General features: G+C 48.7%; 1 protein-coding gene across 1 annotated transcript in view; it reads right to left on the reverse strand.

The window, feature by feature from the left end:
* LOC122363994 (monocarboxylate transporter 12-like) overlaps positions 1–17,519 on the reverse strand; it is a 40,298-nt gene extending 22,779 nt beyond the window's left edge. The window contains exon 1 of the mRNA XM_043333922.1: positions 17,335–17,519. Coding sequence (XP_043189857.1) covers positions 17,335–17,500 — 166 coding nt within the window. The 5' untranslated portion in view covers positions 17,501–17,519. The remainder of the gene's footprint in view (positions 1–17,334) is intronic.
* Positions 17,520–17,763: the final 244 nt, after the last annotated feature.

A 17,763-nucleotide genomic window follows, 5' to 3' on the forward strand; every position in this document is an offset into this window, starting at 1 on the left:
GTCTGCTACTTGCTCTGCGGTTTGCTGCTTCAGAGGAAACAACTCGACCATCTTGGTGAAGACGTCCGTCATCACGAGGACATACCGATGACCGTCTTCAGTCCTTGGTAACTCGAGGATGTCTGCCGCCCACTGAGCAAACGGCTTGCCTTGGACAGGCACTGCTCCTCTTCTCTCTCGACTGCGGGTTGTCTTGCTCTTGTGCACCAAACAGGATGTGCAGGACTTGCAGTAGTTCTTCACCGTTTTCCGCATGTTGAACCAGAAATAGCTCTCAGCCACTCGATTCGCTGTTCGCTCTACTCCTAGATGTCCAGCTGACGGGACATCATGTGCCAGCTGCAGTACTCGTTGTTGGAGATCTTGTGGTAGCAGGATCTGTGACTTCTCGAATCCTTTCGACTTCCTGATGATGATACCGTCCTTCACAGTGACATCAGGTAGTCTCCGGTAGAATTCGAGTTCCTTCTGCTGATCTTCAGTCAGTGTGCTGGTGTCCACCTTCTTCTCCTGCAACAAGGACTTCAAACTCCTTAGAACTGGATCAGCTGACGTTGCCTTACGCAACTCCTCCTCCCCTCCTTCCAGATGGGTAGCAACAGGCGCGTCTTCAGCTGCATCTCCTCCATCTTGAACTTCGGCTTCTACCTCTGCTCCATCTTCCGCTTCAGCATCTTCGGCTTCTGCGTCCAGTCTTCTTACCGGAACTGGGCCCTCTTGCTGCTCAGCTCTTGGCACGAAAACTGGTGCCTCTGGACTCAGCTCGCTCTTGCTCTCTGGTGTCCTCTGGTCTGCTGCGTCTTCTTCGTGGAGTCTGGATAGTGCATCCACGTGTGGGATCGACTTCCCAGTGACATGTTCCACCTGGAAATCATACTCTTGCAGGATTTCCATCCACCTGAACAGCCTCCCCACTGGTGGCTTGGAACGCATCAGGAACCGGATCGCTTCATGGTCCGTCTTCAGCACGAACGGCTTTCCAATCAGGAAGTGACGGAACTTGCTGACCGCCTTGACCACAGCTCCCAGCTCCTTCTCGGTCGCACTCCAGTTCTTCTCTGCCGACTTCCACTTGCCAGATCCGAAGGCGACAACTCCGTGCTCTTGCCGAAGTTCTGCACCCCATCCAACATTACTTGCATCGGTTGTCAGTGTGTAGGTCTCCTCCACATTCGGTGACCTCAGAACCGGATACTCTTGTAGGTCTGCTTTCAGCCTCTCGAAGTTTTCTTCGCACTCTGGTGTCCACTTGAACTGGACGTCCTTCTTCAGAAGATCAGACATAGCTGCAGTCTTCTGGCTGAACTCTGGGATGAACTGTTGGTAGTATCCAACGAAACCCAGGAATCTTCTGACGTCTCGAGTGCTGGTTGGCGTTGGCCAGGTCCTCACGGCTTCCACTTTCTCACTTGAAGGACTCAGCCCGTGCTTGCTGAGATGGTGACCCAGGCAGTCCACTTCTTCAACTGCGACTTGACACTTTCCAGGATTCAACTTGAGTCCGCTTTTCTCCATCACCTCCAGGAGTCTCTTCAGGTCTTGGACATGCTGTTCCATCGTCTGCGAGAACAGGAGCACGTCGTCGAGGTAGATGATGACACTCTCCCATGTGAAGTCTTGTAGCAGGTCTTCCATGATGCGTTGGAAGGTTCCAGGACTGGTCTTCAGACCGAAGGGCTGGCGGGTCCACTGATGGAGCCCGAACTCCGTCACGAAGGCAGTCACTTCCTTTGAGCCATCCTCCACCGGGATAGCCCAGTAGGCCGCTCAATGGTCCAGGATGGTGAAGACCTTCGCTTCTGCAGCAACTTCCAGCAGGTCTTCCACCCGTGGAAGAGGGTACGAGTCGTGCTTGATCTTCTGGTTGACTGTTCGGTAATCAACACACAGACGCCAGCTTCCAGGTTGCTTCTTCTTCACCATGACTACTGGTGAAGCCCATGGAGACTTTGAAGGTTCGATGAGTCCCTTCTTCTCAAGACTTTCCAGCTGCCTCTTCAGTTCAGTTCTCAGATGCACCGGGGTGCGGTAGGCTTTCTGCTTCACAGGTACAGCACTGCCTGTGTCTATGGTGAGCTGATGTGGCCCACGGTAGTCTCCCACCTCATCCTCAGCTTGAGCGAAGACAGCTTGATGCTCTTGCAGAAGCTGTTCCACCTCTTCTCGGTATGGCTCTTCTAAATGAGACACGTCAGGGAGCTTCAGCTTCAGTCTCTTGACTTCGGCTTCCATCTTGGTCAAACCTCCATCTGCTGCCATACCAGTCACACACTGGTCAGGGTCTTCGTTCTCACCTCAGCCAGGACGTTAATCAGACGAATCTTCACTGTGACACGACGTGACACCTTCCTATCCTGACCATCAACTTCAACAGGCACCCTCTGGGCACCTATCTGCAGTTCACCCTTTTCACAGTCCACAACTGCCTTGATCGCGTGTAGAGCATCCATCCCCAGAATCACAGAGTCAGTGATGTCGTCTGACACTGCAAACACCTGCCCTTCCACAGTCTCATCTCCAACCACCAGGTGAACACTTGCACAGCCAAGACTGGGAACAACTGTGCCATTGGCAGCAACAAAACTCTGATCATTACTCTCTTCCACTTGCAATTGTAGCTCCGCTGCCAACTCCGCACTCATGATGCTGCACGCACTACCAGTGTCCACCACAGCTTCAACATTCTTACCGTTGAGCTTGATGACGGTGCAGATCTCCATGGGAGGGGCCTTCTTTGATGACTCGACTCGTCTGACATGCTGGTTTCCATCACTCCTTCCTGGATTCTCACTTGAACTTGGGTGGTACTTCGGATGACCCATCTGACTCATCTGACTGGCTGACTGGGTCTCCCTGCTGGGCTTCTGACTTGGGCTCGGACACTGGCGCTTCATGTGACCTCTGCCTCCACACTGAAAGCACACGACATCTTGTCTTCCATTTCCAGCAAACTGCCTTCTAGTCTCAAACTGAATCTTACTCGGACACTGAGCTGCCTTATGCCCCCTCTTCTGGCACACAAAACACTGAAGCAGCCTGATGGGCCTGGCAGAGCCCTCACCTGTTCCAAGGCTGTTCTTGAGCTCCTCAGTTGTTTTGATTCTTTCGATGCACCTGATCAACGCTTCCACAGTGGTTGCCTCAGAATCTAAAACTCTCAGTCTCCACTTTGACGGCACGACACGGGGCAGCTGTTCACTCACCATCTGATTTCTCGTTTCCAGATTTAAATCAGGCATGGCTGCACTTATAAGTGTTCTCAGTTTGTTGGCCACATCTCTAGGGTCATCATCTTCAGTCATTTTCACTTCATAAAACTCGTGTAGGTAAGCACGACGTTTCTCAGAGGGAATCAAGCGTTCAGTAATTTTTGCACACATCAAATCTACACTATTTAAGCTGGAATCATCATCCAGTTCACACGCGAGCCATTCATGGGCCTCCCCCACCAGTGCTGGCAACATCAGTCGGGGAAACTGTGGTCAAATCTTCCATTTTTAGAAAGCCTTCCATTTTTGGAAGGATTTTCTATATATGGGTACGCACCTTCCAAAAATGGGTACGCTGACGACGTCATCGTACCCAAATATAGAAAATGTTGCGCATATGTTGGAACTTACCGATTTCCGCCGAACATGAGGCAAATGCGACTATCGCCCCTGGTCGCTTTCTATTCGCCATAGTGAAGTGTCCATAATCTAGCGTGGATGCCTAAATCCTAGCGTGGATGTATTTTAGGTAATTTTTCAAAGTAATGAGTCGTGGAAAATTGACAAAAATTTACCGACAAACGATGGTTTTATAAGACTTTATCAAACATTTTGTAAGCAAAAAGCATCAAAAACGAAAAGTAAATATCCTTAAAAGTACTTTAGTGACGGGCCATGCTTGTTCGATACCGCCGACTTTATTTACAGTGCGGAATTGTCTGGACAGATAGCGGCGGTTTCGGGAGTGTAGTGGCGAGTAAAACATGTATTTGTTGCCGTTTTCTGCATTTATTAGCATATTGTGTGGTTGATTTCAATTTTTTAAGACTTTTGCCAAACATTTGGGTGGAGGTCTCGTCATTTTTCAATGTTTTTTCCGGAATACGGGACGAATTAAATAGGCGTTGCTGCGCCGTTTTTAGTGTTACTTTCTATCGAAGGAGCATGAATCTTCAATTTATATGAGGAATAGTAAGTTTAATTTAAACCATTTTTTGTCAGGGCTATAGCTGTGTTCCTCCTGGTTGGTTATTGACCAGCTGTTTTCTCTTCTGAATTTCTATGTGTCCTCTAGAAGTAGAAAAAGAGAGCAGTGCGCCAGGACACCATGCTATTATATCACTATGTACATTGACATAGCATGCCTGTATTACCAACACTAGCACTGCTGCTTCTCCTTATATCAATGATCATAAATGGCAAAATCAACTATTAATGTTACACATTTAAAAAGGCCGTAACTTAAATCAAAGAATGTGAATCACAGTTGGGAACACTGAGATTAGACCTTCCAATTTTGGAAGCCTTCCATTTTTGGAAAATGCATACCCATTTATGGAAGGTCCTTCCAAAAATGGAAGGCTTCCAAAAATAGAAGATTTGACCACAGTTTCCCCCACTGACATAGCCATTTGTTTCTCCTCTGTCCATCCATTTGCTTTTGCAATTCGCTTGAAACTTCGAATGAATGTCTCTGGATCTTCATCCGCCTTCAACGCACGTGGTCGAAGAAGGGGTCCCTCCGCCATAATTGTCGCACTCTGCAGGTCTTGATTTTCAACCTCAACCTTTATCCTCTTGGACATCAGGCATTGGTTTCGATAATCCCACTTCTGGTTGTTAGCCGAGTCTTCTCTTCACGGCCTTTACTCATCAACACCAGTTCTTCTCCGGGCATATATTTGCCACACCCGACTCATCACAGTATCGAATCAACACCCGAAAACACAACGAACCCCTCAGGGCTCAGCCTCGACCGCCACGTATCAGCTGGTCAGCTGACCCCTGACCTTGAACTGACCCAGAAACTCAGACGGTACGAAAGTGCATCGTCGACCTTGGTACGGTTGTACCCAGGCGGCCCACCTACTCGTCCCGCATATTTACGTCTGGACAACGAGTTGCGTTGGAGAGGCCGGAAATAGTGGCGATTTCAGGACCGCAAGAATGGACCGTCATTGGAATGATTCTTTTTTAAACCGTGGACTGTTTTCAGCCGGAATTTAATAGTTACTACAAAATATTTTGTAATTACGTTTTCACCAAGAATGAATGCCATCAGGGCTAAATTTTTACTTGCATTGCATTTTGTCAAGAAGCATATAGTGCTGTTATATTGCAGTTTTAGCGCGTTTGTTACAAAATATGAAGCGAATAAGCGTCATTGACGGTCATTGTAATTCATCAGTGCCAGAAGTTAACTTGAGGGGAAGCTATGCTAATTGCTCTTGTCCATCCACTAAAATTTATTAAATATTTTGCTTTGTGTATTCCAAAAGGAGAGGGAACTATTTCATTTGTGCCTTCGGCTTCATGTCAGAATTGATGGTGGATCATTAAATTTTCAACGCAGTTTACAAACAAGCATTTGGTCTTTCTCGTGTATATGAAGCAGTGGCTAAGAAAAGGTTGATCAATCCCAGTGGCGTATCCAGGGGGGAGGCCAAGAGGCCATGGCCTCCCCCTTTGGCAATAAACATGCAAGTGGGCCCTTTGGGTTACTTGAGTGCAGTGACGTACCCAAGGGGGGCAATGGGGGCCCTGAGGGGCGCCCTGCTTACCTGAGGGTCCCCCTGGTCGTCTGAGGGTCCCTGGTTATCTGAGGGGCCCCTGGTTATCTAAGGGGCCCTGGTTACCTGAGTGGCCCCTGGTTATCTGAGGGGCCATGGTTATCTGAGGGGCCCCTGGTTATCTGAGGGGGCCTGGTTACCTGATTGGTCCCTGGTTATCTGAAGGACTCCTAGTTTCCTGAGGGGCCCCTGGCTACGGGGCCCTGGTTATCTGAGGGGCCATGGTTACCTAAGGGGCCCCTGGTTTCCTGAGGGCCCTGCTTACCTGAGGGGCCCCTGCTTACCTAAGGGGCCCGTGATTGCCTGAGAGGCCCTGATTATCTGAGAGGCCCCTGGTTACCATTTGGGCCTCTTGGTATATGAGGGCCCCTGGTTACCTGAGGGGCCCTAGTTATCTAAGGGGCCCCTAGCTACCTGAAGGGCCCCTGATCCCCTGGCCAGTGATCTGAATAAACCCTGGTCACCTGAAGGGCCCATGTTTACCCGGGAGTAGGTACCTGGTTATATGAAGGGCCCTTGCAGTCACATAAAGGCCCTTAGTTACCCGTGGAGCCCCTGGTATAACCGTCCCCTGGTTATCAGAGGGTCCCCTGGTCACCTGGAAGGCCCTGGTTAATTGAAAGACCCCTGGTCAATTGAAAGGCCCTGGTTAATTGTAAGGCCCCTGGTCACCTGAGAGGCCCCTGATTACCTGAACGGCCCGTGATCACTCGGATTCAATGGTATGGCCAGGGGCGAGGGGCACGTCTCCGTTATAGGGTTCAGGGTCCCCTCGGGCCCGAAAGGCCCTGCGGTGCCAATTGGCGGCAGAGGGCCCGCGCTGGCAACGCTTCAACTGGAAAGGAGACCACAGGGCTTGTGAGAACACCCCATGGGCTCTTGTGTAGCCACACTTATCTCCAGAAGGGCCTCACGCCAGGTTCTGAGGGACCTTGCCGGCCCTGAGGGCTCTTGCCAGCCAATAAGGGATCAGCTGTAAGGGCCCCATACCCGTTTGCTAAATGTTATGGCCCCACGGCCCACACCGGTGTTTCTGAGGGCCCTCACAACGGCGCCTGCGAGGGCCTCCACTGCCACCTCTAAGGGCCCCACACCAGTGCCTCTTAGCACCAGTGCCTACTTCGGCGGCTCTAAGAGCCCCACACCGGCGCCTCTGAGGGCCCTATGCAGCGCCCTATGCATCTGACGGTCACTTACCAGCGACTCTGGGGGCCTCTTACCGACCTCTGAGGGTCCCTTGCCGGCCTATGAAGGACCACCAGTAACTTTCAGGGCCCCACACACGCCTAAGTGATGGCCCCCACCAGTGTCTCTAAGCCCTCTAAGCCCTATAAGGCCCTCACAACGGCGCCTGTGAGGACCCCACACCAGCGCATCCGACGGCCTTTCACCGACACCTCTGAGGGACTTATGTATACAGGTGACTCTGAGGCGCTCGCTCGCTTCGCTTCCTCATAAAATACCGTGCATTTTATGCACACTTCTCAAGCAAAAAAAAAAAAAAAGATATTTTTACCTGCCAATTTTGCACATTTTCTCGGGGCTTAGACAGACAGACAGACAGACAGACAGACAGACAGAGGGGCCCGTCTGCAAGGGGGAACCGGACCCACCATGTGCCCAATCCCCTCATCGAAGGGTTCTGGATACGCCCCTGCCTGGGTTGACAGCGGCATCCGGGTGACCCGTGGGCCCCTTTGAGAGCAGGCGGCCCCCTCCTGGGCGAAATCCTGGGTACGTGCCTGCTTGAGTGTCCCAAGAGAAACGACCTTAAGGGCCTCATCCAATGTACTGGCCCAAGCATAAATAAAGTCAAACTGCGTCAAACTAACTTAAAATGCCATTTGATGGCCCTCATAGGCCCTCAGAGGCCAAGGCCGAGCCCCCAGAGGCTAGCGTGGGCCCTTAGAGGTCGCTTTGGCGGCCATAAAGAAGCTTAGACTCGAGCGTGGGATCCTTTGACGCTGGTGTAGAGCCCTAAGGAGCCAGCGCTAAGCCCTCTAAGGCCAGCGTGGGGCCCTCTAAGGCCATTGTGGGGTCTTCTAAGGCCAGTGTGGGGCCTTGTAAGGCCAGTGTGGGGCCTTGTAAGGCCAGTGTGGGGCCTTGTAAGGCCAGTGTGGGACCCTCTATGTTCAGCATGGGGCCGTTTATGTCCAGCGTGGGGTCTTTTAAGCCCAGCGACATGGGGCCTTCTTAGGTCAGATTGAGACCCAATGGCCACCGAAACTAGCTTGGGGCCCTCCGAAGATAATGTGGAGCCCTTTTAGGCCAGTGTGGGGCACTATGTGACCAGCGTGAACCCTCTGAGGCCAGCGTGGGGCCATCTGTCATCTGACTTCAGACTTCAGAGGCTGGTGCTGGGCCCTTACAAACCAGCGCGGGCCTTCATAGGCTGGCTGGCGTCGGGCCATTAGAGGCCACCTCGAGGGCCTCGGCAGCCACTTTTCAGATCTTATGCATGTTTGAGCCCCCTGAGGTAGGAGTGGCCCTTAAAGGCCGGCGTGGGACCCTCAGGGGGCATCATGGGCTTCTAGAGACCGGCGTGGGTTCGAGAGCGGCATAGGGTCGTCAGACTGACCCAAAGACTTCCCAGAGCCAGCGGGGGGGGGGGCTATGAGGTCAGCCATAGCATGGGTCTCCTGAGGCCATTATGGGGCTCGGAGGCCAGCGTGGTTCACTCTGTTGCCGGTGTGGGACCTTCAGAGGCCAGAATGAGCCTTCAGAGGTCGGAGTGAGGCCAATGTGGGCGACATAGAGCCATCAGAGTCTAGATCAGAGCTCAACCCGAGTCGGGCCATTCTAAAGTTCAGGGTATCAGCGCAACCCTCAACCAGCGCAAGACAGTAAGATAAGAGATTGACATCTGCCCCTTGAAAAATGTTACAACGGTAAAAAATTGGCAAAACATTTTGCTTTTGATCATCTTTAGTGGCCCCGGCGACGACCAAAGCAAAACAAAACTGTAGGGTAGTGTGGGGTAATTTGAACATATTTTTACGTTTTCTCCGTTGTACCAAATTCCAGCTCAACCCTGGATGAAGAAAAACTGTTTCAGTAGCGCATGTGTCACTTGCTTTTACCATGCAAGCCTCATTTTTGGACGAGCCGAGCATACCTTGAATAGCATAGCATCACTTCTCCACCAAGTCACGGTGTGTTCAAATTGCCCCACCGTGGGGTAATTTGAACATACTGCCTTTACGAGTACCTGCCATAAAAACGATAGTCTCGCCAGCACCGATGTTGTTTGACCCATAAACGAATAGGCAGAGCAATTCTAAACATACCTTGATTTGAAAAATCAACACAACAACAAAAATAATAGTTGCAGAGTATCAATATCTGCACGCTGCACACCAGTCAGTTAACAGAATTCGCCTCTCTTCAATTAACAGAACGTCTATCAACTCCGTTCGATAAAAACTCTACCAAACCTTACTTCATCTGTTATAGTGGTGCCAATCGGAACCTGGACATTCAGAGTTCCGATTCTTTATAATGTCCAATTCGGAATTGATTGCACAAAGGTATAGTAGTCTGGACAACATTGGACAATGGCCTGCCACACTTAAGCATTTTTATCAAGTAATCGTGCGTAGCATTGATTGGCGAATGGAAAACTTGTTAATCTCTCAATATAATTAGCACTTTTCGGCTGGTAAAATTACATGATAAGCAATATAAATGACGGTTTTGAGTGTTGATAGCTGCATAATTTTCGGACACATTTGGAGAAATAGTTGACTTAACATTTTTGGACGGAATATCAACGAAAATGCCGGACTAGACGGATATTAGACGAATTTTCTAAAGCTGGCATCACTTATCTACTACTGCTTTGGGTCGACAATATTGGCAAAAAAAGAAACTGGGAGCGTTGTTTTTTCGGAACTATCCCTTCATTGAAATTCTCACACTATGTTCAAATTACCCCACGCTAAAAGTTATTTTGCCATTTTTAAAAACAGGGTTCTAAAGCAAATTTATTGGATTGAAGGCACTGATTAGGTCATTGTACAACAAAAGCCGTTGTGTATTAGGCGCTAGCAATGCAAGATTTTGCGCTGCAATGAAGTTGCAATGACGTGTTGTTAGGCGTTTATCCTTGCGAAATTGATTTTTTACACTGTGCGTCAACATCTTCATTCCCTGAAACTTTAAACCCCGTTCATATGATAGCCCGTTTAGTTACGATAATTTCTCTCATTGGTCTTATTGTCATGCCACTTATGGATTTTCCGTAATTTTGTGTTATTCACACTATGTTCAAATTGCCCCACCCTACCCTATGCCTACTGCTGAAATAGATTGTACACTACATACAGAGCTATCGATGTCGATGGCTTTTTCACGTTTTTCTTTTCTTTTTTATATTGCCGAGTGTGCCTTAAAAGACTTCCTCTCATTATGAAAGTGGCAAAGAACCGCACCTGGGCGTGGCATAAGTACGCCACTACTGGGGCCCCTAAGGTAAGGGTGGGGCCCCTTGAGCAGGTTTGGCCTCCCCGTTTTCAAGATCCTGGATACGCCACTGATCAATCCTGAAGTTCAGTCATCGTACCTCAACTTGGCAGCAAGATCCCCCAAGGACAGAGGATATATTGTATACATGTCCTGTAAATCAAAGAAACAAGCATTTGGTCTTTCTCGTATATAAGCAGTGGCTAAGAAAAGGTTGATCAATCCTGAAGTTAAGTCATCGTACCTCAACTTGGCAGCAAGATCCCCCAAGGACAGAGGATATATTGTATACCTGTCCTGTTAATCAAAACATTTTTGTGCCTGCAAAGGCTTAAGTTATCTGTGGTGTGTTCGGAGTTAGGCCATATGGCCGTTTTTGTTGTATGTTTATATGGAGATTGAATATAAATGTGACCCTGTGCTTGTTTGTATACTTACTATGGTCAAACAGGGAACAGCACATGCACATAACATACTCACCTAGCACCTAACTCATAGCTGTACCCTGCAGGATCTGTACTTGTTCATGTCTCGAGCATTAACAAAGCACTAAAGTAGCTAAGTAATCATTTCCCACATTTCTGAGCATCTAACATGACATACAGCAGTGCAGAGCAGCTTCAGAGAAGAAACACTTGAAATGCACAGACTCACACCAGCCACCCAATGAGCTACTATGCATTTCAGACTGCATGAGACCCTGTTTTTCGGCGATATTTTATTTAATATTTGTCCAATTTGCTTCAAATTTTCACAATGCACATTTCAGCTCAAGCGCCAATTTTTGTCAATATGGTCTCTTAACAAAATATCAAATTTTAGGGTACTTGTCGTTGCCTCGTAATGTTAAAATCGGCCCCGTAAATCCGTCAGTGGAGTAGAGGCTATCCGTGCGTAGGTGTGACGTCACAAACACGTGACCATTAAGCTCCGCCCTCCCGGCGGTGACCTTGGCCGGTCAGTCGGCTGCGTGGAGCGGGCGGGGCAGTAGCTGTCGCACCGGGGCGGCTCGCATGGAGCGAAGCTGCCGTGCAGTTGTCGTTGCAGCCGTAACTTCATCGAATGAGCTAAATAGCGCGCATAAGTAACGCACTAGCTGAAGCCCTTGACTTTCCATTTATCACAAATGTATACGTACACCTTGTTCAGTCACAACAAAATATCTATTTCCACACAAGATTCGGGGCTTGTGAAAAAAGCGAACATAAAAAACGCTGTTTATTTCAAATGATTGCGTAAAATTATGTATCGAGTCAGACTACGTTCAAATTGCAAAATAGAATCACCATTAATAGGATGCAATTTATGTGTTTGATATATGAAATTTGATTAGGAATGTATGCCGGTGTGATCGATTCATATCATCCCGGTGCAACATAAGCATTGAACACCTTCAGGAGTAATCCATTTTGTCATCGACTTCGGTTGAGGAGGTCGCCGGACTAACTGTACCCCCAGATCTTATGTGTTGAAATGCAAACATGAAAAGTAAAAGCCTAGAGAATAGAGATTTACCTCACCATTGAGGACATACCTACTGCTAGGGGAAAGTGGGGTAAGACGGGCACCTTAACTTTGGAGCCATTTTTCGGCCGTTTAGAAACATCATAGAAACGGGAAACTGAGTTAAAATCTTTTTTATACCTTTTACTTCCATTTGCCAGAAGATGAGACTTAGGCCTGATTCAACAAATGAATTGAAGCTATTTTTGCAAAACCTTGCAAAAACCCGTCTTACCCCACCCCATGGGGTAAGACGGTCACATGGGTAGGGCAAGACAAGCTTCTTTCACCGACCAGCACAGCTCGCAACAAATGCCCGAGATTAGCCGCATTGATACAGTCGCTCGTTGGTCTCAAGTGCTTCGGAAATGGCAGTATACGAGATTCGTGCAGAAGGCATATGCTCGTATATAGGCCCTAGTTTAGAAGCCATGTAGAACCGTTTTTCACATTCATTATTAGAGAATAAACTGTGCCGAAGGAATATTGCTAACATGTCTCTGAGTATCGGAATCGAACATATTCTTATTAGAAAAGCTTCTTTTTTTTCCTACAGCAACACAAATATTTTCACCATTACAGACCCATTGGATTTTATAGTTGCCCGTCTTATCCCCAAACTCAATGTCAGAAGTTCAGCACGATTTTTCTCTGTGGACAATTTGATGCAGACAAAGCAAATCCGCGGTAACTGAAGACTGGTGGCATATGAGTGTACCACAAGTGATTGCGAGCTTTTAACTCTATAGTGCTGCACACAAAAGCTTGCACAATACATTATGGAAGTTTTCAATGAAATGAGTGTTTTAAAGAAATCAAAATAAAAGATTATCGACTGAACATAAATTCACCAGACTTCAATAGTGGTGTGTAGTGGGAAAGGCAATTCTGGTCCTAATTTTTCTCGCTCGTAGCGCTATTGGTTTGGTCTGCAGAAGGGGTGCCCGTCTTACCTACCCTGACCGTCTTACCCCACTTTCCCCTACATAAGTTTTGCAAACAAAAAAAAGTTTTGTGTTTCTTGATGATCGTTCTCGTGTAGTGCCCAACGTCCGCCTGCCACATTCCTATTTCCTTCTGTGCACGCCTTAACAATATAACACACACACATGACATTCTACCATACGACACATTACGCTTCTGCCCCACCCGGCGCCCCGCACCGCTTCACGAATCACGAATACGGTCGTCTCGCTGGAGCGATGCCCCAGGCAATCGGCCGTGCCCGAGACTCTTCATCCTACCCTGTTGCTTTCTGCGCCTTCCTCAGAAACATCTAACGCTGCCAAATATATCAATAAGTTTGGTCATGCAGAGGCTTACGCATGATCTTATAGGTAATCGGGTAGTGACCTGACCCAACCTGACGATGAGATAGGTGCAACTCCGGCTTAAATAAATATTCAGAGTTCAAGAGTCCATCTATCTTTCCTTCTACGGCCGGTTCCGTTCCAATAGATCCTAGCTTTGATTCTGATCATTCTGAATATTCTGAGCTGGTTCGACGTTTAAATACCAAAATAAGGAGAAGAGGACACCAAATGCCCTCGAACGGATGATTTTTTGGCTTTCGTCCCGGAACAAAGTTGCCAGCTTAACTTGTCTCCATTATGTGGTCCCGCTGCGACCTCTCCGCGGTGCTGACACCGACTGAAGCGGCATAGACCCATCGCGGTCACGGCCGGTGGGCGGAGTCAAGTTGAGCACGGCGTAACGTGATTGGCCAGCGCTCCTATCCAATCCGGTGCGGCAACGAGCGAGCCTCTATCCGGGTGCAAAAACTGATTAACATTACGAGCCAACGACAAGTGCTCTAAATTTTGATATTTTGTTAAGAGACCATATTGACAAAAATTGGCGCTTGAGCTGAAATATGGTCTGCCAAAATTTCAAGCTAATTGGACAAAAATTGAAGAAATTATCGCCGAAAAACAGGGTCTCATGGGGTCTGAAATGCATAGTAGTTCCTCAGTTGACTGTTTCCCTGGATGCAGCTTGGCAATGTGAGCTAACTTTTGGCAAGTTGAAGGTTAGCAGGTAAGATTGAGTTAGAGTGAGTACCTACCTATAACTGGGTGCTACTGCTATGCAGGTCTTGGGTAGGCTGCAAATATGTGTGATGATTGAGGCTATGTCAGCTGTCAGGTTAGTCAGGAGTATGCTCATTGCTCAGGTCACATTTTTATGGACACTTGGCAAATTAAAAAACTAACAATCTAATCTAAGCTAACCCGACTAAACATACACAACTACTGACTATAGGAACTAAGCACCTACCGTTTATATAGCCTTGGCACCTACCTACTTGTGCCTACATCTCATACCATGTCAAAGTAGAGTTCCTTGGTGGAAGATTACCCTCAGTACTTTTTATCCCAGCCCTGTGAAGAAAACTAATACTTCTAAGCTCTGAGTCACTGCTGGCCTTCCACAGGAAGAAATGCTGAGACTGAGAGCTTTGCCATTGTATATTGGACCAATAATCACTATCACGAATGACTATGAACACATTATATGATCACATTGTTGCATGGATTGTCACATTGACAATTCTACTACAATCCTTTTTTTCAAGAAATACAATGATGATTAATATCAAAATCAACATAAAGTGGATTTAGTGATCCAAGCTTTCTCCTCCAGTAGCAATGGAATGATCGCATGTTTAATTTGCCAGACACTGACCCAATAAACATGCCGACGTCGGCCCGACGTCGGGCCGAGGCTCGGCCCGACGTCGGCCCAACGTCGGTTCAACCTCGGCCCGACATCGGCTGGACGTCGGATATGCCCGCATGTTCCGACGTCCAGCCGAAGTTCAGCCGACGTCGAGCCGACGTCGGGCCGAGATCGTTTGCCGAGGTTGACGAGATCGTTTGTCGTTGGACCGACGGGGCCGACGTCGGCATGTTTATTGGGACAACGCGCCAAAAATATCAACCGGCGGCGGGATTCGAGCCCCCCAGTCGCCGACGTCGGCATGTTTACTGGGACAACACGCCAAAAGCATCGGTCGGCGATGGGATTCGAACCCCGTGTCATTCGAATGCGAGGTTAGTGCGCTAACCACTACACCACGCAGCCAGCTAACGGATATGGTTTGTTTTGTTGGGTTATGCCCTTTCGGTTTGACAAGACCATTTCAGAGCCGGAAGGATCATAGGATGGAGACATTGGTCTTCTTGGCCAGCACCCTGGGTCCAGATCATATAGAGTCCCTGGTCCCATTGCTGTTACGTGACACTTATTGGAAAGGGCGACCCCACAATGGATTCATATAGCCACTCTTACACACCTGCACCAACGTTTCCCAAAGTGTCCCTTTGATAAGTGGCACTTTGGCAAAGTGACACTTGCCGACTGGCCTTTCTATCTGGGCCCGGCCCTGGTGAGTTGCCGGGGCTGAGCCTGACCAAAGGATAGGCCGAGCAGCCCCCAAGCACTCACCGCACCCGGCTACGGGCGAGCTCGGCTTACGGGCAATCCCAAATGGGATTAAGTTTCCCGTCCAGTCCGGATCAGGGGGTTGCGGCGTGGAGGAAGATTTGAGTTTCCTGAGGATATTTTGAATACAGAAGCTCTTTATGAAACATGAAACATGCATTTTATATTATTTTAACGGTCAAAACAGCGGCCGATGTCGGTCCGACGTCGCCCCGACGTCGGCCCGACGTCGGCTGGACCTCAGCAATTGATCTCGGTCCGACGTCGGCCCGACGTCGGCTGGACCTCGGCTGGACGTCGGAACATGCGGTCATATCCGACATCCAGCCGACGTCGTGCCGATGTTGGACCGACGTCGGGCCGACGTCGGCATGCCGATGCCGAGTTGTCGACGTCACCCCGACGTCGGCCGACGTCGGACCGACGTCGGCATGTTTACTGGGGAGTACCTGATGCACATTACAATCTGCATAGCATGAAGCATCTAAGCTGCCCAAGTCCATTCATTCTAGATTTTTAACTTGAAAGTTAGCACTAATTTATCTTGCTGTTGTAAGTTATCATTCAATATCCATACCAATACATCAATATGCGCTCACCAGTCACCAGTCAACATTGACATTTTCTGGCATGATCCTGCTCAGCGTGCTCTTCAGTAGGTATTGCTCCAAAGTCTGCAATATTATAGCTTGTTTTTGGCCAATAAGCTCTTTTAATTTTACTTTTTCTTGCTGATATATGAGCCCGATCACCTTGCGTTTATCAACCAAAATTTCATAACTTGTTCAACTTGATATTGATATTGCTCAGGAGTCAGGACCTCTGTCAGCCTCCTGGATACTTCGGATTGTTTTCAGTCAACATGCTTCTTAAATATGATATAAGTCAATATTCAAAACATCCTACAAAACGACGTACAAGAGTAAGAAAACCACCAGATAAACTAAAAAATGGCCTTGGAACAGAGCCAAGTGGTGCTCCATTTGTTTGTTTACAATGATTGTAGTGCTGATGTATTTTTAGGACTCTGAACGTCGGCTTATAAAAAATGAAACGTTTTTACAAAAGCTGTAAGGCAAGTAATATTTATCTGAAAGAACTAAAATATTCAAAAGTCAAACACTATGAAATACATGAATCGGAACGAAAAAGTAACCCAAAAATCCAGCCAAATCACCGGCTCCTAAAACTGCAACAAAATCAGCACTTTTCCCCGCAACTCGTTGTCCAGACGTAAATATGCACTCGTCCCAACACTTGGTACGCCGTACGATTGTACCCAAGGACATCTATTGTACCAAAAGCCCTAAACCGCTGCCGATACAAAAGTCTGTTCGCTTCCAAATTACCACTTAGGCGGAAACACATCGCAACCTTACAAATACACGTGCACAGCGGTTCTCGAGTATAAGTATCGACCGAATTCCAAATCAAAGCAAACCATCCGGGCCTCCGGGCGTTTGAATCCGGGCTGTGACCTAGGGGCTGTCGGAGAATCGTACCTTTTGACCTGCCCAAGTCAAACGGGGTCACGTGGCGAGAAGCGGTTTCAAGGAAAAGCTACTACGTCTCATGGGCTACCCGATGGTGTGCTTTGATTTGGAATTCGGTCGGTCCGTATCCTCGAGAACCGCTGTGCACGTGTATTTTCGACATAGCCCGCAAATGACCTTAGGTCAACGCATGACCGCGGGAGGTCAAGTTGCTAGTGGGAAAGTAAGATCAGATGCCTGCGAGTCATTTTATGCCGTTTATAGCGCTCTAGCTCCACTTGGAAGGGTCATAATCTGCTGTGTGAATTTGGGCCACGTGACCTTTGCTGACCTCTGATATATGTAGGTCTAACGGCTGGAAGTGCCACCGAATGACTTGGACTGTGCATTGGGCATGTCACGGCTTACATTGTGTGCAAGTTTCAGCTCGATCTGAGGTGTCCCGAATCTGGGCTGAATCTGGGCTGGATATGGGCTGTCTTGAACATCAAAAAACCTGAGGGAGGCGTGGGAAGAAATGTCCCGCTCGGGCCCTCACCCCTCTGCGGCGGTGAGTGCTAACACCTCTAATGATTTACGACTGTCGAATATCACACAGCTGTCATAATGGACCCCGAGTCCAGACGTGGCCACCCCTCTCTCTCTCTGACTCACCTATCACAGTGCAGTAGGAAAAGAACAACTGATGAAACTGAGACGCGAACGAGGTGAAGAGACAGCCCAGTGCTGCCACCAGGCCGCCCAGCACGGCAGTTAGTCGTGTCGACTTCCGCCGACAGATGGCAATGGTGAGCGGTGATACGGCCAGCGACAGGGCCATGGAGAATGCGCCCACACAGCCTGCGAACGGAGGGGAGGCGAGGGTCAGGGGCGGGGCATCACCGTGCCGTTTCCCATCCCCAGGATAGTCAAATCCTTCTCCTCCACGCCTCAACCCCCATAGGCGCGGGAGCCGGGGGGGGGCAGTGGGGGCAGCTTGCCCCCCCAACTCTGGGGCCGTGGGGGCGGTGCCCCCACAGCTTTGAGACGGAATACCACACTTTTTTTGCAAAGTTTTCTTTTTTTTGTTGAAAAAGCCGAGGG

This window comes from Amphibalanus amphitrite, unplaced genomic scaffold, assembly GCF_019059575.1.
Source record: "Amphibalanus amphitrite isolate SeventyFive unplaced genomic scaffold, NRLGWU_Aamphi_draft 000651F_arrow, whole genome shotgun sequence".
NCBI lineage: Eukaryota > Metazoa > Arthropoda > Thecostraca > Balanomorpha > Balanidae > Amphibalanus > Amphibalanus amphitrite.